General features: G+C 42.5%; 1 protein-coding gene, 1 non-coding gene and 1 pseudogene across 4 annotated transcripts; all 3 read left to right on the forward strand.

Annotated features, from left to right (window-relative positions):
- The first annotated feature begins 5,316 nt into the window (after window positions 1-5,316).
- On the forward strand, window positions 5,317-5,997 carry LOC134480729 (F-actin-capping protein subunit beta; annotated as a pseudogene).
- Window positions 5,998-14,911: 8,914 nt separating this feature from the next.
- Ptchd3 (patched domain containing 3) lies at window positions 14,912-25,937 on the forward strand. 3 transcript variants are annotated; one of them, XR_015631075.1, is made up of 5 exons: window positions 14,912-15,908; window positions 16,734-16,855; window positions 19,564-19,664; window positions 20,079-20,224; window positions 24,019-25,937. XR_015631075.1 is itself a non-coding variant. In XM_087574440.1 (4 exons), exons 1-4 carry the CDS (start codon window positions 14,955-14,957, stop codon window positions 20,992-20,994), a joined length of 1,152 nt encoding a protein of 383 aa, XP_087430566.1. In that variant the 5' UTR covers window positions 14,912-14,954; the 3' UTR covers window positions 20,995-23,005.
- On the forward strand, window positions 20,851-20,994 carry LOC120095434 (small nucleolar RNA SNORA48). The gene has a single exon (XR_015632496.1). It is a non-coding gene; the product is annotated as a small nucleolar RNA SNORA48 (small nucleolar RNA).
- Window positions 25,938-27,161: the final 1,224 nt, after the last annotated feature.

Below are 27,161 nucleotides of genomic sequence, written 5' to 3' on the forward strand. Positions count from 1 at the left end.
TCTCTACTCCATAGCTGCTGTTCTTGGTGGCCATCCTGTGGTACTAGCAACTCCAAAGGCTGGGGTCTTCTGCTGCAACTGGGCTGCACTGTCACCATTAACTTCTCATAGGCTCTCTTCGGTGCCAGACCTCAACTGCAATAGTGGGCCTTCAACTGCCACCGAGGCTGCACCCTCACCGATGACCTTACCTCGTGCTAATCCTCATTTGCCCTCTGTTGCCCCTTCATGCCATCAAAACAACCACCTGGGTGACTCTTAAACTACCAACTTCATCTGCCAGCATGAGGTACAACTTCGGCTGCCTCTGGAATACAACATCTGTGTGCTATAGGAAACATTTTCCCGAAGATTTTACTTCAACGACGCTAGGTTTCACTTTAGTTCTGGTATCTTGCTAACCACAGCTGGTTCTTCAGCTCCAGCTAGCCGGAAACACAGAATCTTAATTCAAAATAACAAATGGCCCTGATAGAGTCTTTAAACTTCCTTCTGAAACTTCGCAACCCAGGCTTCTATCTTCTACATTCTTATATTCCAAGCCCCCACAGAACAAATTATCAACCACTGAACACTCAGTGACTTTTATTTTGCCCAACATTCAAAAATCCTTTCACAATCCTTCCCAAAATGACATTGTCAGATCTGTCAATATTTCACAATTCTGGCACCAACGTGTCATAGTTAGATTTCTATTGCTACTATGAGACATCCTTTCATGACCAAAAAGCAAATTGGAGAGGAAAGGGTTTATTTGGCTTACGCTTCCACCACTGTTCATCATCAAAGGAAGTCAGGGCAGAAGCTCAAGACAGAAACTTAGAGGCAGAAGCTGATGCAGAAGCCATGGATGGGTGCTCTTACTGGCTCACTTTTCATTGCTTGCCCAGCTTTCTTACAGGATCTAAATCACCAACCCAAGGACAGCACCGTTCACAATAGCCCTCCTCCATCAATCACTAATTAAAAAAAAAAAAAAAAAAAAAAAAGTCTTGCCGATGGCCCGATATCATGGAGTCATTTTCTTTTCTTTTTTTTTTTTTTATTATTAACTTGAGTATTTCTTATTTACATTTCGAGTGTTATTCCCTTTCCCGGTTTCCGGGCCAACATCCCCCAACCCCTCCCCTCCCCTTCTTTATGGTTGTTCCCCTCCCCATCCTCCCCCCATTACCGTCCTTCCCCCAACAATCACGTTCACTGGGGGTTCAGTCTTAGCAGGACCCAGGGCTTCCCCTTCCAGTGGTGATCTTACTAGGCTATTCATTGCTACCTATGAGGTTTGAGCCCAGGGTCAATCCATGTATAGTCTTTGGGTAGTGGCTTAGTCCCTGGAAGCTCTGGTTGCTTGGCATTGTTGTTCATATGGGGTCTCGAGCCCCTTCAAGCTCTTCCAGTTCTTTCTCTGATTCCTTCAACGGGGGTCCTGTTCTCAGTTCAGTGGTTTGCTGCTGGCATTCGCCTCTGTATTTGCTGTATTCTGGCTGTGCCTTTCAGGAGAGATCTACATCCGGCTCCTGTCGGCCTGCACTTCTTTGCTTCATCCATCTTGTCTAATTGGGTGGCTGTATATGTACGGGCCACATGTGGGGCAGGCTCTGAATGGGTGTTCCTTCTGTCTCTGTTTCAATCTTTGCCTCTCTATTCCCTGCCAAGGATATTCTTGTTCCCCTTTTAAAGGAGTGAAGCATTCACATTTTGATCATCCGTCTTGAGTTTCATGTGTTCTAGGCATCTAGGGTAATACAAGCATTTGGGCTAATAGCCACTTATCAATGAGTGCATACCATGTGTGTTTTTCTGTGATTGGGTTACCTCACTCAGGATGATATTTTCCATTTTTTTAATTGAGGTTCCCTTCTCTCAGATGAATTTGACTTGTGTTGTTGGCATAAACCTATCCAGCACAGCCACTTTGATATTGAACGTACCCATGTTAAAGATGAAAAGGTAGTACTAAAAGAAGAATTTGAGGCCCCCTATATACATCCAATGGGAAAATGTAGATCCTTATAAGGTTGGTTTTGTTTTTTTACATCAAATTTGTAGCAAATGTTACTATCAAGCCCCACTCACTGGACCAGAGTGGGGTGTTAGCAAAAACCTTGCCACTCATCTATCCTTATAAGGTTTAATGGGTCCCTGGCTATGCTCCCTGGAGACATTGCTTGTTTGATGCCACTCACACACACAATGTTAATGGCATTAGCATTGTTCAATGGTTCACCAATGGCTCCACAGAATGCAATAATACAATGTTCTGGCGTAGACCAAATCTCAGACTAGTTGAATGACCTTTTATCATAAGGACCTATGAAAATTGATAACTGTCAATATTTTTAGAATTACCGGTTAATCTACTACTGTCCTCAGTAGAGTTGGTAAGGATAAAAGGTTTGCAGCCTCTTGATTTAGACAGGATTTAATGTCATACAGATTACCAATGCATGTGCTTGACAGCAGCTCCTTGTAATGAAAGCAAATATAATTGGGGATTAATTAAGACCTGTGGCAGTTTCCAATTAACTTCTTCTCTAATCAACCTAGCAATGGCTGCATTTCCTTGCTGCCTGCCCCAATGTTCTGGATCCCGAATGGAAGACACACAGCCGGAATGGAAGACAAGACACGTGGCCTTATATTTTAATGTGCCTTAAACACCTCGATGGATGGGCCACTCACAAACCTCCATGTGGCTGACACCTCCCCTCCAATATTCCTGAGTTATTACTCACTAAAATCTATATTCCATCGTTGCTGCCTGAAACCCAGTGAGTGGGGTGCTGGGGCCACTCTTCCCTGGCTCGTACATGTTGTCTGTCTTTCTGTCCTTTACGTCTCAGGCATGGTAGCTACTCCTTTCCCAGCATGGCTGCCCTATCTCCTTCTTCCTCCCTCCGTCCCCTTGCCTGGGCATCCTAAAGTCCCACCTCTGTCTCCCTGCTCAGCTATTGGCTGCCAGCAACTTTGTTCACCAATCAAAACCAGCTGGGGGCAGGGACCCTCAGTGGCTTATGTGCAGATTGTTGGGCAGTTTTCAGGACTAATTGACATAATACATGAGTTAGACCAAATCCACAACAAAGACCCACCTCCTAAGTGCTTGGACATACAGTGATATTGTGGATGTGGCTTAGTTATGTTGGGACAACCTAGAAATGATAAAGGCTTATCATCAGATGTTTATCCTAACATAACTGTGGCAAAAAACCAATTAAATAAACAAGCAAGGCATTTCGAAGCTTCGATCCCTTTAAATGGCTGCTATGTTCTTCCTTATTATTTTTATAGTCTGGTGTCCAACATTGCAGCAAATTTCCTCTGGACCAAATGTGGAGATTCATCATGACATCTAAGAAATAAGAAATAAGGAGGTGTGGGGAGTGGATGAAGTCCCAAGGGAATGTGTATTATTGACTTGAGGATGGCCGTGTGAAAGACTTCAGAGCTTCAGGCCTGGCCTTCTTCTGGGATGTTCTGGTGATTATATTTATTTCCGGTGATTATTTTTATGAAACTAAGTCCAGTTATGGGAGAAGTCTATTGAAACTAAGTCCCAAATCCACTGCTTTTTTCCTTCTAGTGTGTGCAGAAAGTAGCAACTGAAGCGTCCTCTATGCTGATGTTGCCTGAAAATATCAACCTCCACTTCCTGCAGCATTCTGCAGCCTGAGTCTGGCTTCTTTACAGATATCCTGTGCCGGCTACTTTTATATCAATTTCACACGAGCTTGAGTCATCTGAGAGGAGGTAACCTCAACTGAGAAATTGCCACTATAATATCAGGCTATAGGCAAGTCTGTGAGACATGTTCTTAATTAATGGTGATTGACATGGAGAACTGAGACCATTGCAGGTGGTGCCACCACTGGTGGTCCTGAGCGCTTTAAGGAAGTAGGCTGAGGAAGCCACAAGGGGCAAACTAGTGAGTAACACTCTCCCACAGCCTCTGCATCAGCTCCTGCCTCCATGCTCCCACCCAGTTTGAATTCCTGCATGGGTTTCTCTCAGTGGACTGTGATTTAGGATATGTGTGCAAGCCAAACACTCTCTTTCCTCCTCGGGTCACTTTTAGTCATGGTATTAAAACAGCAAAAGAAACTCTAACTAACACAGGTACCACATTGAGATTAGCTAACCTGCCTTTTCTTTGGTCCTATGGTATGTAATATATGCATGAATTTCCAGGCTGTGACTGGTAGTGTCCATCAGGGTGCAGAATCTAACTGATCCCAGCTTTGCTGTATCCGTATCTGTCATTTCTTCATTTCCTGTTGCCTCAGTCAGGTCAATCCCAAAGCCATACAGGTCGGCAGATCCTGTTGTGGAAAAGGTATTTGAAGAGCAAGTAATAGTCAAGGATCTCTGTGAGAACAGGACCGACTGAAGCAAGTGGAGATAAATGAAAAAAGAGTCCAACCCCAACAGACAAATTGCCCTTTAATTAGAAGTAAGAAGGACAGCAGTCTCTCGGCATAAGTGGAAACTGTGCCAGGGTACCCGGAGCTTAGAGCTCTATAGGGAAGAAAAGGGAACTTTGAATGGGAAGATTTTCATTTATAGATTTATTTTCAGTTTTCCAAGCTTGTAAATTTTGGTGGAGATCCTTATCACATAGCATCCTTGCCAGGAGTTCTCCTGGGAAGTCCAATGACATGTTGACCCTTGTCAGGAGCCATCCAGCTTCTAAACCCTTAATCCGGTTTCTAACTGCCTGCTGATAATCCCAGTGTGTCAGATTCTCCTGCAGGGAATTTCTCAGGTTCCCAAGCATTTCAAATGTATAACTTTTCAGGTTCATATCTAGAATATGTTTTTAAAAATCCTATAAATAAAATAGGGACTCCAAATAGGCAGTAGATGTATGAACAGGTGTTTAGCACCATTTGTCATATATCCTTGAGGATATATCATACATCATCCCAATTAAGTAAAACTGTGAAGACTGACAAGCTCAGTTGCTGGTAAGAAAGCATGCTATATGCTCAGAAATTCTACTCCAAGATATATATCTGGCAAAAATGCAAATACATCAGAGTCAGGTTCAATAAGGTGAACTATATGGAACAGCTTACAAATTACCTTCCAGCTCTCCATAGACACAATTTATAAGACATTGTGGCATAATTCTATAACATAATGCGAGCTAGAAACAGAAAAGACTACTGAAACATTAGCAATACGGATGTTGAATGAAAATAGTCAGATATACAAAGAAAAACGTTTGATGGTCACTCCTGAGTATCCAGAGAAGTGGAAATACACTGTGCCTTGATTTGGAGAGACACACACAGATACTGGCCTCAGGCTCCTGCCATGGCTGCCACAATAAGGAATCAGCAGTTGGCCTTTGCCTTGAACTTAACAGGTAATTCTTCCCCACAGAAAGTCAAGAAAAACATCAGCAGCCAGATCTATCTGTTCCCCAGTCTGTGTAACGGCGTCCTCTTCTGCTGACCAGCCACTGAAAGTTGAAAGACAAGGTGGTGGGCAAGAGTTACCTTTTGTGGGACTACGATGGAGACAGGGGATTCTATAGATATTTTGAAGGTGACATCTCATCTATGTGCCTCTGGGATCTGAACCATGGCTCTTCTGGAGCGATCACTATAAAGAATGCTGGAGTGAATCTGTGATCAAAGGCTGCTGGGGTTCCATACATGAGGAAGAACTGCAGAAGTCCAGTAGTCACACTACCCATTACAAGTTGGCCTTTATGGTGATGCTGTAGCTATTCGCCAACAAATCTGTCTCGGGCACCATGAACCCCAGAGGCAGCATTACCAGATGGATGAAAAAAGAGGAAACTGTAAGTGACAGCTATTCACCACAGATAGGTGACATGGGGGCGGGGGCAGGAAGGTAGAGGACATACAAAATAAAATCACAGGTATACTACATTAATTCTACTACAGAAAAACCAAAGCTATTGTCACTGGGCCGAAGTCTGTGAAGAGTATTATAGATAATTGCCAGAAGCCATCTAGGAGAAGCTAAAAGCTAACAGGTGATCTTCCACAATTTCACTATGGACTATAAAGACATGATGGATTTGCCCTTCTAGGCAAGGCTGAAGAGAAAACATTTGAGGAAAGATTTCTGCTATTAATATGCTTTCCCCATAATTATTAAATATATATAGCAAACACTAGATATTAACTCACCCTTTCGAGCAGATTTTTCAGAACAATGAAGATGTACTGTCTTTTTTTTTTTCTTTTCTTTTTTTCGGAGCTGGGGACCGAACCCAGAGCCTTGCGCTTGCTAGGCAAGCACTCTACCACTGAGCTAAATCCCCAACCCAAGATGTACTGTGTTATGGTGATGCTATATAGACAAGTAGATGATTTCTTAATTATTAATGATGCTCCTATAAGAATTCCTAAAATTATATTAGTAATTATTAAGCCCTTCATAATAGGACTGCTATTAAGTCTTTTCTGATAGTCAAAACTGCAATGAGAACTCTGATAGTCTTCAAGTGTCACGAGTTAATTGCTTCTGAGATAAAGCAGGCATTTAAAACTTAGAACACATTCCAAGAGGTTGTAAAACAACTAATCAAAGGTTATTATCAGAGAACTAATAATTCATTGTAGATGCAAGGACAGAAGATAAAATATTGACTTGGTTTATCTATACACGACTTGAATGACAACTTAGTTATGGTCTTTAGCCTCTCCATAAACCTGTAGAGATAGTGACAGACAGTGAATGTTATGTAAACATTCCCTGTTGTAAACTTCTTATTCAACTTATGATTTGAATTTATGTTTGATCTTCTAGTGAACATTTTGGGGAAAAAGGGAAACCCATGTGATCTGTTCTCCCAGAAAAGGTACAAAAGACTAGAAATGATTGCATTGAAAGGCATTACCAGGGACTAGAGAGATGGCTCAGTGGTTAAGAGCACTGACCTCCTCCAGAGGTCCTGAGTTCAAATTCCAGCAACCACATGGTGGCTCACAACCATCTGTAATGGGATCTGATGCCCTCTTCTGCTGTGTCTGAAGACAGTTATAGTGTACTTAAATATAATAAATAAATAAAATCTTCTTAAAAAAGAAAGAAAGAAGGACATTACTACATCAGAACAGGAGGAGAGAGCAAGGTTAGGAGAAGACAGCAGAACAGACTACCTTAGAAATTAACAGGGCACTTAGAAATTAGGAGAGCAATATGCAGAATGCAGGAAAAAAAAGAGGTACAAAAAGGAAGCTGCAGAGGGGGCAGAAAGAGCAGAAAAGCTTCTCCTTATCATGGGACAGAACAGATATTTTCTTAACAGCAAGGTAGGCTTAGTCTTACTAAAAAGAGCAAAGCTTTCCTCTTACAGACTGGGGCTTAATTCATTTAGCAATAAAAGGATACAAACCATGTCTTTCTCTGGGCAAACAAGGCACTTGTTATCCTGAAGGATAAATGTCTATGTTCAATTTAAAGATGAATCTTTATGAGGAGTATCTGGTTTAAAATGTCCAGATAATGTCTATTAATGTCTCCAGTTCTGTGCATTGCTGTCTATATGCAGGTGAGGGCAGGCACAAGATAAGGCAAGGCCTGTGATTGGGCAGTGAAAAAGTAAGGCAGGGACAAGGTTTTTAAGAGGCCGGAGAGATAGGGAAAGGAAGAAGAACCAAGGTGGAGGCAGAGAAGGACAACCTAGATCTGTGTTGTCTTAATGGCCACAGTAGGTATGAATACTTCTTAAGGGATGGATAATTATAGGACAATTATCTTATATATATTAATTGTCTTATCTAGGTGGGCAGTTTATATCAATGTTAATTGACTCTGAGTTTATTGTGAGGACATTTTGTGGAGTGAGAATTTATTGATATAAATCTAATTGATAAATTATAAGCTTCTTAGAGTTTTGATTTTAACAGGTTACTGGGAGTTGTGACTATAACCACAGGGGGAGAATGCCGGGGATGTGAGCAAAATATGCAGCAGAGAGCTGAGAGATAGATGACCGAAGCGGAGAGATCACTGCAGAACCCAGAGAGCAGGCAGGAGTGTGGGAGGGAAATTGGGAACTTAGCAGGTCAGGTGGAGATGTTTTGCTGATTGAGATGAAAATACCCCTCAGATGCCATGTGGCCCGCAGTGCCAGCCATAGCGGGGATTGGTGCTTCCACTTCTATTATTTACCACTACAGGTGGTGAACCAACATGTTAGTCAAGAATCCATGAAAAATTTAAAATTATCAGCCTGAAAGTTAGAGTTTTATTTTCTAAGTGGGAGAGGGGTGGCTCAGAGACTCAAGCATAGAAACCTTGAAACAAAGAAACACAGGGGAAGTCTCTGCTCACCCCTGCTGTGAAAAGAGCCTGGCTACACTGGGTCAAAAAGCCAAGAGTGTGGCTTAATTCAAAGACTGGTTTATTTGCTTTTAGAATAGATTCATATACAGAGTTTGCCCGAATCACGTGAGAAATTTTGCCCATGATTCAGAACTAAGTTAGAAAAATTAGATGTCTGTAGCATCAGGCATAGTGAATAACAGCCGCATATTATAGAAGTTGCTGTGAGTGGAGGTCTGAGGCTCCAGGTAGAGAGCTCAACAGATAGATGGTATAAAGATACAGTGTTCTAGTAAGTCTTACAGGATATTCATATTCTTTCTAATGTGGGCTCCATGGGAATTGTGGGTTAAAATCCTGGTTTGACAAGCTGCCTGCTTCTTATTAGCAGGCATTAATAGAAGTGTGATTACTTTGCTTTTATTGTTAGAAGGAGAAACAGATTTTGCCCAAGTCACGTGAGAAATTCTGCCCATGGTTCACAACTAGTATAGGGGGAAATGCAATGGCTCCAAGCAGAGGGCATAATACAATATTTTAGTTTACTTCATTTGTTTTAGATTGTTTTAATTTTCAAAATGGGTGTGATTTTGAGATTTGTGATAATATTATTTCTCTGGAAGAGAACACAAGATACAAGCCTTTCTGGTTGCCAACTGAAGGATACGCCGATTTGGGGAAAAGGTTTTGGGTTTGTGCTTTTAGAAAAGGTGATTGGGCTCTGGAAACCTTCCAGAGCTTTATGGGTCAGATTTGATAGAGGGAGAGCTCCTGAAGAACTAGATTCAAGAAAATAAAACAAAAAAAGAACAGAATTTCATCCTAACCACTCTGTACACCCTACACAGACGAATACAATCCATACAGATATTTTGATACTAAAATTTTGTTTTGAGACTTATATATTACAGAATTACAGTTTGGTGACTGTCATCATCAGACGTGCTGAACTGACTTCTTGAACTCCTGATCTCAGGGACTTTCAGCCGGATCCAGTCAGGACAGACATCAGAGACTACAACAATCGTTGGATGGCCTTCTTAAGACCAAACAACTCCCCTATTTTCCCTACCCCCCTTTAAGATATCTCAACACCCATATTCAGTCTGAAGAAGTTGTGAAGAGTCGTCAGCCCAATGTCCTGGACTTGGGGGGCTGAGGGTGGTTGTTCTGAAGTTGTCTTTCTGGGAAAGTTAGAAATGGTCATAATTTAACCTTGAGAAATTAGCTAGAATTCATCGTGCAGCCATTATCTCATTTGGTAGAAATCCTTATATTTGTTATTAAGTTGAAGCCATAATCTCTTACACTGCTACAGAATTTATTTGATACAAATTTAGGTTTTCATTGCTATAAATTTCTTATTGATATAAAATTATGATTGATGTTGTTACTCTCTTATAGACATTTAAGAATACAAGGCTTAGACCCAGTCCTATAACTGCTGTTATAAATTGATCTGAGATGATTAAGCTCTGAGTTTGCTGTTAGGGTGTTTTCAAGATAATTTATTAGAAATAGCTGAGTAGTTAATGAACAATGGTCCAGATTACTTTATATAGTTTTCAAAAACATCGGAAATCCACAAAATGTGACATTTAACATTATTTATTCTTTTGTTGTTGAGACATATCTGCTCCTACCAGAGGGCCCAGAGAATAGCCATCAGTAGTGTGGGATAGAAATTGGGAACTTAGTGAGTGAGACATTTTGAGAGTTTTGGGCCGGAGAGTCTGCCAAGCCTGGCTAGCTAAATGAGACCGCTGGCGCCATGTGGCCCGCCGGTGCCAGCGTTAGCATGAGTTGGTGCCCCAAATCCTTTTCTATTATTTATGACTACAAATATGGGGTCGGGAACTCCAACTCAGGTTCTCATGTTTGTGTAAATAAGCACTTTACCCCTAGACTGTCTCTTAAACTTTGTCGGAAACCATAAGAGAAGTGGGTACAAAAAGCAAGTCTAAAACAACAACACAATTAGCTGAAAGGTTGCGCAGAAAGCAGATTGAGTTGACCACACTGTCTAGCCCTGGACATAGGATCTGAGCTTCATTAAATGTGGAGGACTGACTTTAGCCAAAGCAGTAAGACCAAGTTCTTGGTGACCTCTGCCATTTGACCTGCTTTTTCTTCATTATTGACTCCTCACATCTGTTTCTGGCCTTCAGTTGCCTTACAAAAAGAAACACCAGCTCCACTTTTTAAATTTTGGAAAATATTCATGGCAGCTGTGTCACATGGCAGCAAAGACTGAGGTGAGAAATAGAGTCTTTGGAAATTGCATTTTCAGTGAACATTTTCTGAGTCAGGACAGTGACTAGTTTTCTACAGCTTTGGTGAAAAAGAATTAACTTCTGCTTATTTTTGTTCAAGTTTCTGTTGACCGCTGTTAGAGTTCAAAGACAAACATTGTAATTCCACAGTGCAAAGTGTGGAAATTAAAAAAGAAAAGGTGAAAGAATACAAGGGAGAAAAGTAAGAAACTAGAAAAAGGTTGTAGCAGGTTGGCTAAGAGCAGGTCAAACATTAGCTACTCATCTGTAGGAGCCCAAGGTAGAACTTTTGCTACAGGACTTAGTCTAAAATATTACTGCTGTCCACCAATGGTGGTCTCCAGTATCCTTGCAATGCTTTGTGCAACTTTTCTAACTCAGAAGCATCTTAGAGAGCCCCAGCTCTTTGGGTGTGTGACACTAAATCTTCTCTGTTTGGGGTCTGTTGAATCTGGGTAAGTAGTCATCCCCCAACCCCCGCCAGAAATCCTGAATGGCATCCTCATTATGGAAAGGCTCAAGAAGTAAATAAAACAAGGCCCAGAAAGTTTTTGCTTCTATAAGGCAAAGGACACTGTCAATAGGACAAAACGTCAACCAACAGATTTGGAAAAGGTTTTTACCAACATCTGATAGAGGGCTAATATGCAATATATACAAAGAACTCAAGAAGTTAGACTCCAGAGAATCAAACTTTAAAAAAAAAAATGGGCTACAGAGCTAAACAAAGAATTCTCAGTTGAGGAATATTGAATGGCTGAGAAGCACCTAAAGAAATGTTCAACATCCTTAGTCATCAGAGGAATGCAAATCAAAACAACTCTTGAGATTCCACCTCACACCAGTCAGAATAGCTAAGATCAAAAACTCAGGTGACAGCAGATGCTGGCAAGGATGGAGAGAAAGAGGAACACTCCTCCATTGTTGGTGGGATTACAGATTGGTACAGCCACTCTGGAAATCAGTCTGGAGGTTCCTCAGAAAATTGGACACTGCACTACCTGAGGACCGAGCTATACCTCTCCTGGGCATATACCCAAAAGATGCTCCAACATACAACAAAGACACATGCTCCACTATGTTCATAGCAGCCTTATTTATAATAGCCAGAAGCTGGAAGGAACCCAGATGCCCTTCAAAAGAGGAATGGATTCAAAAATATAAAACAATGACTTCATGAAATTCATAGGCAAATGGATTGAACTAGAAAATATCATCCTGAGTGAGGGGGCCAATCACAGAAAAACACACATGGTACACATTCACTGATAAGTGGATATTAGTCCAAAAGCTCGAATTACTCAAGATGCAATCCACAGACCACATGAAGCTCAAGAAGAAGGAAGACCAAAGTGCGGATGCTTCAGACCTTCTTAGAAGGGGGGGGGGGACAAATATACTCACAGGAGAAAATACAGAGACAAAGTGTGGAGCAGAGACTGAAGGCCATCCAGAAACTGCCCCACCTGTGGATTCATCCCATATACATTCACTAAACCTAGACAATATTGCAGATGCCAAGAAGTGTTTGCTGACAGGAGCCTGATATAGCTGTCTCCTGAGAGGCTCTGCCAGAGCCTGACAAATACAGAGGCGGATGCTCCCAGCCAACCATTGAACTGAGAATGGGGTCCCCAATAGAGGAGTTAAAGGACTGAAGGAGTTGAAAAGGTTTGCAACCCCATAAGAACAACAATATCAACCTAGCAGACCCTCCAGAGCTCCCACAGACTAAACCACCATCCCAAGAGTACACAGGGATGAACCTATGGCTCCATCTACATATGTAGCAGAGGATGGCCTTGTTGGACATCGATGGGAGGAGAGGCCCTTGGTCCTGTCAAGTCTTGATGCCCCAGGGTAGGGGAATGTCAGGGTGGGGTGGTGGGAGGGAGTGGGTGCATGGGTTAGGGAGAACCCTCATAGAAGCAGGGGGAGAGGGGATGGGATAGCAGGCTTCTGGAGGGGAAACCAAGAAAGGTGATAACATTTAAAATGTAAATTTAAAAATCCAATAAAAGAAAAAAAGATAAAGGAAACATGGAAAAAAAATAAAGTTAACATGATGTTTAGTTTTCTCATAAAGACAGCCCTGTCTAGTTTCATGTGTGTTTTTTCCCTTATATAAAATTTTTGCATGATTTTTTAAATAAAAGCCTTATAAAAACCAAAATGACCACAACGTGTTAAAGTTGTATCTTAGGGTTTTTCTGCTGTAAACAGACACCATGGCCAAGACGACTTTTATAAAGACAACATTTAGTTGAGGGTGGCTTACAGGTTCAGAAGTTTAGTCCATTATCATCAAGGTGGGAACATGGCAGCATACAGACAGTCATGGTGCAGGAGGAACTGAATTCTGTGACTTCATCTGCAGGCCAGTAGCAGGAAACTGACTTCCAGGCAGTAAGGATGCCCAACATCTTAATGCCCAAGCCCGCAGTGGCAGACGTACTCCAACAAGGTCACACTTCCAAATAGTGCCACTCCCTGGCTAGGCATACTCAAACTACCACAAGCTGTCTTCCCAATGTCTGCCCTAAATGAGACAACTGTTATCTGGACTCTGTAGTTATTAAATTTATTCATTTTATCTTTTGTTCTGATTTACTTTGGATGTTACTGTTAGGCATGCTTCCCTGATCATGACTTTCATTCTATCCCTATGCATGACAGGATAAATAGTCATTCCGTGTATTAGACTTTTTCTAACTGCATTTTTGTGGTGCTTGGGATTAAGTGCTTGTACATGCTAGGAAGATACTTTACCATTAAACGATAGCCCCATTCTTTGGGTTTGATATTTTGTTTTGAAACAATGTCCTGCTTGCCATGGTGTCCAAACTAGCCTTCAATTTACAATATACATGTCCCAACCTCCTGAATAGTTAGGGCTACTGGTGCAAACCACCGCATGTGGCATCAGCTGTAATTTATGACAAACCATAAACTGACCAGTTTAAGCAAAAGTGATAGGTACCTCCTCTTACCTATCACTGCTGCCATGCGGTAGAACAGCTGTGATGACCAACACATCTTAGCCTGCAGTTCTGGCAACAAAATTGTGGGATGATGTCATTACGCAGGTGAAGGCAGGTACAAGGTAGAACGGGGCCTATCATTGGATGAGAAGGAAGGATGGGCAGGAGAGAAGTTTGAGGGAAGAGGAGGAGAATGGAGGAAGAAAACGCCAAGAGAGCATGGAGGCAGATGTTAAGATTCCACTCTGTACCTTTAAAGGTTGTTATGAATATTCTGAAGGGATGGATGTGTACAGGGCCTTGTATGCTTAGGTGGGCAATTATATCTTATCAATTGGATCAGAGGTTTACTGTGTTGTTCTTTCCTGTAGCGATTTAAGTTTAAGAGAGAGCCTGGGCCGCCACCGTGCAGGGCCCAGTGGGGGTAAAAGACAGCCTTTTATTTTTATAATTTTACAGCAACACAAAATCAACAGAAACATACAGGAGATAGCTAGTCCTGAATGTAAATGGGTTGTTAACAGGATCTCTGTGGAAATTTCCCAAAACCCTCCCCTGACTGTCCCTGCTACTCCAGCCTCAGCCAGGCCCGAGAGTGCACGAGGCGCTGGCTGATGAAAAGTCGGTCTTTTTGGCGATGCCCCTGCTCCTGTGAGAAATGGAAGGGGTCGGATCTTTAATCTGCTAGGCCCTTCCTACATCCAGGATGGGCGCAGTAACATCTTCTGCTGTGGTGAAAACAACCGGACCGGTTCTGTTCCACGGAATCTGAAAGCGCACAAGCAGCACATTTAGGGGGAACTCTGTTGCGTCGTCTCAACACACGCGGAGGAAATAAAGCTGAAGCAACGATCCTCTGCTGCTCGTCCTTCTTTGGGTGCTGATTCATAAAGATCTCCAAATCTGTCTCGGTACAATTTTCGTTTAGATTGGAAACTGTGTAAACTTTAGATAGACAACTGTTTAAGTAGCACAAGCAGCATTTCCTCCAAGAAATGCTTATGTCCCTCTGGTTGGCACTTAAATTTGTTAGCAAAACTAGATTTAATGACCCTCACCTCAGCGTTCTGACAGCATAGCAGGGATGAGAGTAACACACACACACACACACACACACACACACACACACGACAACAAAGTAAACGCGAAGTTGTCCCGGCCACCGGGACGCCAAACTAAAAAGGTTTAATTTGTGCTCCCACCGAGGGCTTCGGTCAGTGCGGGGATAGCAGGATGGACGCTCTGTGACCCGCACCAGGAAGGTCGCCTCGCGCACGCACGTGCTCCCAACCGTTACCTCCAACATCCGGGCACAAGAGCAGCCAACGGTCCCCGCCGGACCACTGCGGTGCACACAGCTCCGCAGCAGCTCCTCTGAACAGCCGTGGGTGACATGATCTCCTCCAAGGTGGCACCAGGAGAGGAGGAGGAGCAGCAGGAGGCACCGGCCGAGGTGGCGCCGGCTGAGGAGGAGCTGCGGGAGACGGAAGGACAACTGGAAGCCGTCCCTCCGGACGAGGCGAGCCCAAGCTGGGCCACCGGGCCGCCGTTGGAGCGCCTGCCGCCCGTGGGTCAGGAGGCCCCGCCGCCGCGCCGCTGCCACACCGACTGCCTGGAAGCCCCGCTGTCCAGCTGCTTCCTTCGCCTCGGCGCCCTCGTGGGCGCGAACCCATGGCTGTTCCTGCTCGGGCCTGTGCTGCTGACGGCGTCGCTGGGCACCGGCCTCATCTTCCTCCCGAAGGAGAAGGAGAACCTCGAGGAGCAGTACACGCCGATCGGCAGCCCGGCCAAGGCCGAGCGGCGCTTCGTGCAGAGCCACTTCAGCACCAACGACTCGTACCGCTTCTCCGCCTCCAGGACCAGCTCCGAGACCAACTTCGCGTCCATCTTGGTGGTGTCCCACAGAGACTCGCTGCTGGAGCCGGAAGCCTTCGCGGAGGTGAGCAGGCTGGACCGAGCGGTGCAGGCGCTGAAAGTCGTCCAGGAGAACGGGACGCAGATCCTGTACCCGGAGGTGTGCGCCAAGTACAGCGTCGGGTGCGTCCCGCCCAACCCTCTGCTCTTCTCGTGGCAGCAGAACTCGTCGCTGAACCTGTCGGAACTCACCTTCCCCATACACAGCGTGGCCGACCACCTCATCCACCTCGCGGGCTTCTTCGGGGGAAACGTCCTGGGCTACGCGACGACCGGAAACCGCCAGCGGCTGGTGGAGTCGCGGGCGATGCGGCTGCTGTATTACCTCAAGACGGAGGACCCCGAGGACCGCGACCGCAGCCAGGCGTGGCTGACTCACTTCCTCGACCATTTTAACGACATGAAGAGCGACCTGGCTCTGGAAGACATAGAGGTGCCCGGAGGCTGGGGCTCGCAAGGGAGGCCAACGAGGGCAGAGACAGAGCGACCCCCGGATGGAAGCCGGGAGCTCTCTCTGCTGCGCTCGGAGGGCGTCGCATCGCAAATGCATCGGTATCGTCCGGGTCTGCAGCCTGCATCAGTCACTCCGCTTAGCATAGACGCGAATTTTCACATTCGGTGTAGGGTTTGGCTTTCCAATTAAGTCACTTGAAAATTATTTCTTTTATGTGACCCTCCTCTTGTTTCCAAGAGCCCTCAAAGCCCGTTCGTATCGAGTGAAATTAAAAGGCAAAACTTTCGAGTTCTGCCACGCTGTATTAGAAGGTGGTAACTAGCCCGGCCCTTTTCAGGGCAGTTATAGGTAGGGAACCTGGCTTAGTGCTGACGTCCATGTCGTCTGACAAATTTCTGGACCAGCAATTCCAATATATAACCCCAGTGAATACTTAGCGGAAGGCCAAGTGTTTCCTAAGGAGTTACTGACGCAATTAAAATATAAGAAGCTAGCAACCTAACACGATTTATAAAACGCCACACTTTCCACAGTTGTTAAGGAGGACAGGGTTTCATAGTTATGCATAAAACTCAGTTTTGGTTTGTTTAGGTTTACGGTTAAGATTCTCACCCGATCTTAACGAAAAGGCAAAGAAATGATTTTGATTTTGAAGGAAACATTGAAAAGCATTATGCAGATTTTCTGTGAAGAAGCAAATGTCCCACTTTTTACACTGCCCATCAAGCTGAAGCATCTGGTATGCTTGTACTTTTGACAGAATCTGTAATCTGAATTTATTTCCTGGGCATGTTTTTGTTGCAGGTGGTCTACTTTACATCCCTTTCCAGACAGTTGGAGTTTGAGGCAACCTCCAAGACTGTGATTCCTCTGTTTCACTTGGCATACATTTTAATCATACTATTTGCAGTTGTATCATGCTCCAGGTAAAACTATTCTTTTTTACTTATTATTTCATAGTAAACATATTGTGATAGAACATACACACTTTACAATATTTCATTTATGTGAACAATTTGGTAATATTAATTATATCCATACTGTTTATCCAACACAACTATCTGCTTCACAAGTTTTTCCCATCATTATTAACAGATACTCCATATTCATTATGCAATAACCTAATTCCTCTCCCTGAGACCCAGACAAACTTTATTCTACTTTCTATCTCTGAATTTGCTGACTTTCCCTTTCCGCTCTTATAGGTTACTCAGTCTAAGGCATTTGTTATAGAAAGCAGAACAGATGAAGAAACTTCTGTTTTAGTTCTATTTTCTTTCCTAGTTTTACAGATTTCAAATTATTGAGTTTTTCTCTTTTAAACTGGGTATCTATTGTCAAATATTTGCCTTGTCACTTCATTCCATAAGTTAGTGTTGTATTAGTTACTTTTCATAATACATGGTGATAGAAACCATGACTAAAAGAAAGTTAAAGAAGAAAGAATTCATTTTGGCTTGTTTCTTGAGGGATACAGTTGATCATTAAGCAGGGAGCTGATTGATCATGTTTCATCCACATTTCCACATCTGTGGGAACAGAGAGTGAGGCTACAAACCTCAGAGCTGGTCCCAGTGATGATGCACTTTCTCTAGCAAGGCTCTACCACCTAAAGCTTACATAACTTTCTCAAAACAGTACCAAGTGTTAAGGAGCTGAGGACCAAGTATTCAAACACATAAGCCTATGGGGGACATATTTCATTCAAACTAACACTTTCTGTCCCTGATCCCAATAGGCTCATGGCCATCTTTTTTTTTTTTTTCCGGAGCTGAGGACCGAACCCAGGGCCTTGTGCTTGCTAGGCAAGCGCTCTACCACTGAGCTAAATCCCAACCCCTTGGCTCATGCATCTAGTCCAACTTTAAATATTCCCACAGTAATAACTAGATAAAACCAGTTAAGAGCACTTGCTGCTCTTGCAGAATACCTGGGTTCAGTTCCCAGCACCCCTCATGGTGACCAACAACTGCTTATAACTCCAGTTCTAGTTGACCCAACCCCCCTTCTCGTGACCACAACTGGGACAAGATTATACACGTAAAATCAAACTTACAAATCTTTTATTTAAAGTCCTCATAGTTTTAACTTTTAGCACTGTTAAAAAGCCAAAGCCTCATCTGAGACTTGAGTTAATTCCCTGTGATTCTCTGTTAAAAAAATAAATTATATACTTCCCTTATAAAATGGGCCTGAATACACATTACCCTTCCACAAAGGAGGCATGAGGACATAGTAAGGGAATAGTAAAGGGAAGGAAGACTGAAACCCAGAAGTGCAAACACAGAACTTCATAGCTGTATGTCTGGAACTTCTGTTTCAATGGTCTTAGATGCCTCAGCCATTATAGCTGTGTTGCCTGTAGTCCCTCTCTTGGGCTGCTTCCCTTCTCTGTGTGCAGTTCTCCTTGGATATATGTCTCCCAGTTTTGACATCTTCGACATGTTAGGATCTCAATTACATTCACCTTTATAGCATCACACAATGGACTTTCAGGCATACATTGCTTGGCCTCAGTGAAAGACACATCCCTAGAGCTTTCTGCAAAACCCAGCTGGATAGACTGAGGATCTTTCAGTGGCTTGGCTGCTGAGTCGCCTCTCCTAGCAGGTCTATGACAATCTTACAAGGCTTTGCTTTCCCAGATGTTTCTGGAGTCACCTCCTCTTCCTGGAATGAGAACAGGTAAAGAAATTGTTACCTTTTTCATATGTGATCAATGTCATTGAATTCCTAGTTGTCATACTCATATTTAGGGTCTAACCTATTTTCTTTTCCCTATAATATATTTGTAAAGGTAGGTATCAGTCATTGTTTTGAAGCACTTTATAGCAAGTAAAGCCTAAAACCTGGAGTGTATTGTAAGATTTTAAAATGTGTGTTAGGGCAGCGAGATGCTTTAGAGAATTTTGTGTTTCTCATGCAGAGGAGCCATGCTTAGTTCCCAGAACTCTGTTGGTGGCTTATAACAAGACAGCCTCCCTGACTGCTGCAGGGTTAGGGTTAGGGTTAGATGGATGTTACCCTTATACAGATATGCATTGCGACCTGTGGGATGATAAGGCATAGATAGTGTCATACTTTAAACATGTCCTGTATTTATCTTCTTTTCTGTTCTTTTGACAAAAAAAATAGGTTGGTCATTCAGAATGTGTTGTGTTCAACTTTTTCTTTTTTCAAATTATCAACCTTTCTATAAAGCCCATATCAGAAAGACATAAGCATCACAAAAATCATTTAAAACAATGTTTTCATACTTTTAGCTGCAACACTCACTGAGCTAATTTGAAATTGCAGACTATGTATACTATGTTTATATCTTGAAGTCGGGGGTTGGAGGAATAAAAAACTGGATACATGCTCCGTTTCAGTTTGTCCTTGGCTGTGGTTTGAATGAGTCCTGGTTCATGTGTTAGAAAGTTGGTTTTCAAGTATTGTGATATTGGGAGATTTTAAGAAGCAAGATCTATGAAAAGCAGTAGGTCACTTTTCATAGAGTAGGGGATGCTGCTCTCAGAAAGTTCTCATGGGACCCCCATTATTTCCCAAAACAGGAAGTTGTTATGAAAACAGCAAGCCTGGATCCTAAATCTATCAATTTTCCTATATTTCCTTTTGTTTTTTCTCTCTTAAGCATTCCCACCACAATGACAAGTACCATGTTATAACACAGTGAAAGAAGCCCTTGCAAAGATGCTGCATCATCCTATTGGACCTTCAGAATTGTGAACTTAAGTAAATGCTTTTCTTTTTATAAAGTATCCAGCCACAGGTATTTTGCCATAACAACCGAAGATGAGCCAAGCCACCACCTATTACCTACTGTATTTCATCCATACCCAAGTCAGAGTTAAGCATTTGTAGTGCTTAGCAAATTTCTATTCTGAAATGGTAGTCAGTGGATTAGTGCTCAAATAGTTACATAAAAATCACCCAGGAACGTTTGTAGATTCCCCACTTCATTGTCCCCACTATTTCTTTGTGAGTTGTTAATGTAATGGTGTCTGTTAGTTTAAGGTCTCTGGCAGAAAGCTATGGAAATTGTCAGCCCAAAGACTTCTGCCTAGGTGTCTAAGTCAACAACCAATTAGTAGGATTTCAATCTGGAAGCCACCATCATAAGTTCTTATTTTCCCTCTAAATTTACAGGTTGGACTGTATAAGAAACAAAATGTGGGTTGCAGTCTTTGGAGTGTTTTCTGTCGCCATGTCAGTGGTGAGTGGCTTTGGCCTGATGCTGCACATTGGGGTCCCATTTGTGATCATAGTTGCAAACTCACCATTTCTTATTCTTGGTGAGTAAAACAAATTATGAAGCCATGTTAAATCTATAGATATGTTCAGTGGATAAGGGAATGCATTGTGTTTAGCTGGCTCAAACAACAGAACAAATTATCTGTCTTCAGAGTTGGAAAAATACAGTGCCCTAGACAAATAGAGATGGCCATTCATTCACACATAGAAAACAAAATAGAAACCCCAGAAAACACAAGATGAAATATATCAAGGGATACACACTAATCTAAAAAAAACAAAACAAGTGTTCTTTTTTTCTTGATTAATCAGTACTGGTGAGATCATTTTGGAATGTTGTGCATAAATGAAAACTCTCTAGATTCTGCTGTAGGAAAAGTATAAATTGGTTTGCATTCCTCCAAGTTTGGAGCAAATCAAAGACTTAAAAGGGGAGAACTACAGACAAGCAATTTCACTTCTAAAAATTTATCTGATAAATGTAATTAATTATAAGTAGAATAAATGTTGGTGTGTTTTGAATAAGAAAATATTAAGAGCAACCTGATCCCATATCAATGTGGAATTTGTCAGATCAGACATATTGAAATGTTGAAACATATTTAACCTTTTAAAAGACAAATATAATTGAATGAAAATTTCTCATTATAAAACAACTTACCTCCCCCGCCCCGGCATTGGGTAAAGAGACATTGGTGGTGGTGGTGGTGTTCTTATATCAGTCAGGGGCAGGGCAGATGGCAGTCCTTTGTTCATCATAGCTTGATGCTTAGTTTGGTGGCCAAAGCTGTTTTATGCCTAGGACACATAAACTCAGATCAAATCCAGGCAGCACGGTGTGGAAGGAGGACGACTGAGACCTGCATTCAGCCATGCCATCCAAAGATCTGCCCTCTGTTGCACCTCACAAGCAGGCCATAAACATCCACTTGCTGGAGGATGTCACCCAGGGTCCCACCAGCCATGTGGCCAGACTATAGTAGGAGCCACCACAATGTACAAGTATATGGTGGACAGATGAGAAAGAGAAGTGGAGCAGCTTGAGCATCATGACAAGAGGCAGAGCTGGAGACTTGATGGTGGAGAGGAATAGCCTGTTGGGAGTGGCCAGCCCTGCCACCAGGGGTCATGGTAAAATCCCAACCCAAGCTGCTGCTGAGATGAGGGCCATTTCTGGGTCCTTGACTATGCAGCAGCATGGATCAATGTCAATGTCCACGGCTCATATAACGAGTAGAGAACATGGGGATGTTGTTAGTTGTGGCAGCCACTGGAGGCCACATGGATGTCCAGAGGCTGTGCAGAACTGGCCTGCCCCTCACTGACTGCAGCATTCTGGATAGCTGGTCCCATCTCTCACCAGCTGCTGCACTTGGGAGAGTGGGCCCTGTGCCCTGATGGGAAGCACAGTGGAGCTGGCCCTGGAGACATGGAGTGTAGGTGAGCCAGCCTCAAGGGCATATGCCCAGGAGAACTGACCCTGTCTACTATTGATGTGGCATCGGGTGGCCTAGCAGGAGCAGGACTAGAGAGCTCACCATGGTGGTGTGGATAAGAAAGAGCTGGACCACTGACTAGCTCAGCTGCCACCCAGGGCTCTGAGTTGGCCAACCCCAAAATCAATATCATCTATAAGTGGTTGGGATGCCTGAAAGTACAAGTCCTGCTGATCCAAAACTGCAGGATCTCCATGACACAGGGCAACAACAGGATAACCAGGAGGAGACCTGGTGAGAATCCAGTATTGATGGTGTCACAGAAACCAGAGATCTCAACCAGACCAATGATTTGTTGCAATCAAAGTTTACAAATGAAAATGTGTGGACAGAGGGATATACTGTGGGACACACTGTGACACACTACAGAGTCCATGATCATGTTTTCTATGATTTCTGGTTTTTGTTTGGTGTTTGTGTATTTTTAATTGGGGCAGTGGAGTTGCAAGGCCAAATGGCAGGTATGAGAGGATGGGGAGATGAACAAGAATGGGGTGCATGACATGAAACAAAGAATAAAAGTTAAATGGAAATAGAATAATATTTACATAGAACAAATTCTATAAAATTTTTTAAAATGTTTTTCAGGATTATCCTTGAAAGGGAGATTATAGTGTTCTTTTTTATGCTGTTTTTGGAATTTATTTTAGAGTAAGAATACACACCCATACACTCATCAAACTATGCAATTTGAGAAAAATGTTTTCCCTGAAAATAGTAAATGGTTTTGTATTGTACATCAATTTAGCCTTGTTTTTCAGAGCACACCCTCATTTATGTACAGTCAGTGTGCCCACAGCTGTAGTTGGTGATTTTCTTCCCAGCCACTTTGTTCCCTGAAATAGTGACTCTGAGACTTAATATCTCATTAATAAATAAGCCATAAGCTTTGGCTCTCTCCCTGAGTAGCTCATATCGCAATAATCCAGTTTATTCTAGGCTACTTTCTTCCACTGGTTCATTACCTCTTCTCAGGTTTATGTGTCAGTTTCTTCCAGTGTTTGGAATCTCCCACACCTGACTATTTCCCAGAATCCCAAGCTCCTCTGCTGGAACTCCCACCTCCTATTTCCTGCCTCAGCTCATTGGCCTTAGGTTTGTTTTTAATTGACACAAGATGGCTTCCATAAGGTTCAAGAGTTTCTCTTTCCACACAGACATCAATAACTATAGTTAAGGGAGATGTGTTTACTACAAGCCAGTCTGTATTCACTGTATTTGCACAGTTTGTATCCACAGGAGTGTGTGAATAGATTTGTATATGCATTTCAGCAACTTAAGAACTGTGAGGAGAATTTCTGAATAAAATAATAGTTCTTAAACACCTAAGAAACCAATGCATCCCATTCTTGGTCCTCAGTGTCTCTAATTGTTTCCCTTGTTCAGCTGGAGACTTGAGAGCTGCTAGTCATGTGGTGCCACCATACAGTCTATGACACTTCCTCTATCTTTGTGAAAATTTTGTATCTTTCCACCTCAGTCATGAGCATGAATATCTGAACTACAGGCCAGCTTATGAGTCCCAGTATCTCCCCAACCCTAACTTGTACTCTATGAAAAAGAGTAACGATCAGCATTGCAGTTCCAAGACTCACTGTAAAATACATTTGGGAATAAAAACACAAGTACATGCAGTCTCAACTGTAGTCTAAAATGAATTCATTGGTGGTAGGACTGGACTGTCTAGTCTCCTTCCTTCTATGTCTCCATTCTTTTTTGACATTAGTAATGTCAAAGCTCTCTCACATTCTTCAGTTCTGTTTCAAGCCAATCATGAAATTGCATCATGGAAAGGGTTTTGAAGATCTCAGTTTTGCACAACCCTCTCATCTCAAGACCAATGAAACCTTGTGTCCACCACATGCTGGGTGTCCAATAGAGACCAGCAGGGATAGTGTACGCCTGGGTGTATTTCTAGAGAGCAGGTGCTATAATACAAGTGGCACTACTTACATGGCCTGATGCTACCTATAAACACACTTGCCAGTTTGCATTTCAAGTAATGTTTGATAGACATATTTGTATATTGGTTGAAATGGCTTGTGTGATCAAAGATAGGTTGCTGATACTGCTTCAACTAGTATGAAATGGGCATCAGGTAGGTGTCCTCGGTTTATCATGAAGACCCCTGGTTACACAGAGTGTGCTGTGCACAAACAGCAGGTGTGTACAGAGCTAAGACTTCTAACAGAGGAATGAGTGACAAATTCTGATATAAACTCAGAAACAGCCTGAGCAAACAGTGTTTAAGCAGAGATTTGCAAACAGCCAATAGAAAATGTCCAGTGTTTTAACTTGTATATTATTAATATACTTGAACATCTGTTCTTTTGTTATAGGTGTTGGAGTTGATGACATGTTTATCATGATTTCTGCCTGGCAGAAGACCAGCCTCACGGAGAGCGTAAGCGAACGACTCTCCAATTCTTACTCAAAGGTGGCAGTGTCCATTACAATCACCACCATCACCAATGTCCTTGCTTTCTATACGGGAATCACCAGCTCTTTCAGATCCGTGCAGTATTTTTGTATCTATACGGGAACAACCCTGCTCTTCTGCTATTTTTATAGCATCACCTGTTTTGGAGCAATTATGGCTCTGGATGGTAAAAGAGAAGTTGTGTGGTCGCGCTGGCTGGAAAAGCCAGACCAAAAATATTCCTCATTTAAAAAGTTCTGCTGTGTCCCATTCGGTTCGTTTCCAGATGAACACGGAGATGATAACCATCCCATGAATTTGTTCTTTAGAGACTATTTTGGTCCTTTTCTCACAACTTCCAAAGCCAAGTTTATTGTGGTGCTAATATACATTTTCTACATCATCAGCAGTATATATGGGTGCTTCCAAGTGCAAGAAGGGTTAGATCTTCGCAACCTGGCAAGTGATGATTCCTATATCACACCCTACTTTAATGTCGAGGAAGACTACTTTTCAGATTATGGTCCAAGGGTTATGGTCATTGTTACAGAAACTGTCAACTACTGGGATAAAGATGTAAGACAGAAACTGGACAAATGTATGACACAATTTGAACAAAATGAGTATGTAGATAAAAATCTCACAGAGTTTTGGTTGGAGGCATATATGCAGTATATGAATAACACTGGAAATAATCCTAATGACAAGAATACCTTTATGAATAATATTGCAGGCTTTTTAAACTTTTTCCCTGTTTTTACATATGATATTAATGTCTCCTCATCAAATGAAATCACTTCTTCACGAGGCTTTATCCAAACCATAGATGTTTCATCCTCTAGCAATAAGAAAAGAATGTTACTAAAGTTGCGAGGCATAGCTGAAAACTGTGAGGTTCCCTTGATGGTATATAACCAGGCATTCATCTATTTTGATCAGTATGCTGCGATAATAGAGAATACTGTTCGAAATGTCATGATCGCATCAACAGCTATGTTCATCGTTTCCTTACTGCTGATCCCTCACCCAGTGTGTTCCCTGTGGGTCACCTTTGCTATTGCTTCTGTGATTGTGGGAGTGACAGGTTTTATGGCATTCTGGAATGTTAATCTTGATTCCATATCCATGATTAATCTTGTTATTTGTATAGGGTTTTCTTTTGATTTTTCTGCACACATCTCCTATGCATTTGTTTCCAGTAATGAGCCTTCAGTCAACAAGAAGTCTATTGAGGCATTATACTTGTTAGGTTACCCAGTGTTGCAAAGTGCAATTTCAACGATAATAGGGGTGTGTGTTTTGGCTGCAGCTAAAGCCTACATCTTCAGAACTTTTTTTAAGATTATGTTTCTTGTTATGTTTTTCGGGGCTGCCCATGGCCTAATTTTTATTCCAGTATTCTTAACCTTTTTTTGAAAGTTTGTTTGAATACACAGTAACAAATAACCCTAACCAGTTATATAATTCTTGATGGCCTGAATCCAGTCTAATTACAAAATGCACTAATTAAGGCTAGTCAGTAGAAAAAGATAGAAATGAAATTAGAAGGGGGTTATGGGGTAAGAAGAAGCAGGGATAAGGATAGGAGGGAAGGGAGGGTCATGTGGGATGTAAACAAGGCACATTGTATACATGTATGAAAATGTCTCAATGAAAACCGTAAATTTGTCCAATTGGTATATGATAAAATATGAATGATTAATGTATAAGTGAAAACATAGAAAATGTTAAAAAATAAAAATAGTCACTATCTAAAGACATTTCCTTGATGTGGAAGTCCCATATTAAATTGTTCTTTAACATATTCTGCAAAAAAATTAAAATTTCTTTACCAAATTAGGAAAAGTGTTATGTTTATTTTAACATCTACAGTAAGTCTTCGATTCTCTATTGCTGTAGTAAAGACCATGATGAAAATCAAGTTTGGTGGTGGGAGGATGGGACTGGGAGGAGATGAAGGGAGAGGAATATAACTGGATGGGGAAGTGAATAAATTGCCTGGGGCCATACAGGAGGAATGACAGGGCTTTAGAACTCATAGGAGGGGCATGGCCCAGAGGACTCCATGTTCTGAGGACTTCGTGCTGTTATGCAGTTTTGCTCTGCTTGTTGCCTTCATATCCCTCTTAATCTAAGAATTGTATGGAAACTCTAAGGGGGCTTCCAGCCCCTCACTGGGCACTGTCACTGGCACTCAACAATAATGCTTGACCTCTTGATTCAGGCATTGCTGCTGGAGCAGACTAATGATTCAGTCACCACCTTAGTAAAGAACTTTGGAGATGTAGTTCGTCAGCAGTGACCTTAGAAAGCATTTGGAAAATAAAATTGTTGATGAATCTAGGTTAAGATGTTTTTGCTACAGGCTCTGATGTATAAAATCTCAGCTGTTGTATGCTGCCTGGATGGTGATCCAGTGTCTGAGAGATCTTGGAGGTCCAGGTTAATTGAGACTGCTGGTCCTCCTACAGGGTTGCCCTCCTCCTCAGCTCCCTCCAGCTTTTCCCTAATTCCACCACAGGGGTCAGCAGCTTCTGTCCATTTGGGTGCACAAATCTGCATCTGACTCTTTCAGCTGCTTGTTGGCAGTCATGATAGGCCCTTTTGTGAAATGCCCCACAGCCTCAGTAATGGTGTCAGGTCTTAGGGCCTCCCCTTGAGCTGGATCCCACTTTGGACCTGTCGCTGTACCTTCTTTTCTTCAGGCTCTTCTCCATTTGCATCCTGCATTTCTTTCAGACAGAATTATGAGATGAGGCCTCCAACATATATACAGCAGAGGACTCCCAGGTCCGAGTTAGTCAGAGAAGATGCACCTAACCCTCAAGAGACTGGAGGCCCTAGGAAGTTTAGAGATCTGGTGGGATGGGTGTGGTGGGGACATCTCTGTGGAGACTGGGGTTGGGGGAACAGGGAGGAGGTATGGGATATAGAACAGATGGGGTGGACCAGGAAGGGAATAAAATCTGGAGTATAAAAATAAAAAAATCCCACTAAAATCAGGGACTAGACAAGGCTGCCCACTCTCCCTACTTATTCAATATAGTTCTCGAAGTCCTAGCC

Source organism: Rattus norvegicus, chromosome 10, assembly GCF_021556685.1.
Source record: "Rattus norvegicus strain SHRSP/BbbUtx chromosome 10, alternate assembly SHRSP_T2T, whole genome shotgun sequence".
Classification (NCBI taxonomy): Eukaryota; Metazoa; Chordata; class Mammalia; order Rodentia; family Muridae; genus Rattus; species Rattus norvegicus.

Excerpts from the sequence above, each read along its gene's own strand:
- Ptchd3 (XM_087574440.1), top strand. The coding sequence starts at position 14,955 with ATGATCTCCTCCAAGGTGGCACCAGGAGAGGAGGAGGAGCAGCAGGAG. Across the intron at positions 15,909-16,733 it reads TGGCTCTGGAAGACATAGAG|GTGGTCTACTTTACATCCCT; the intron begins GTGCCCGGAGGC and ends TTTTTGTTGCAG. Across the intron at positions 16,856-20,078 it reads GCAGTTGTATCATGCTCCAG|GTTGGACTGTATAAGAAACA; the intron begins GTAAAACTATTC and ends CTAAATTTACAG.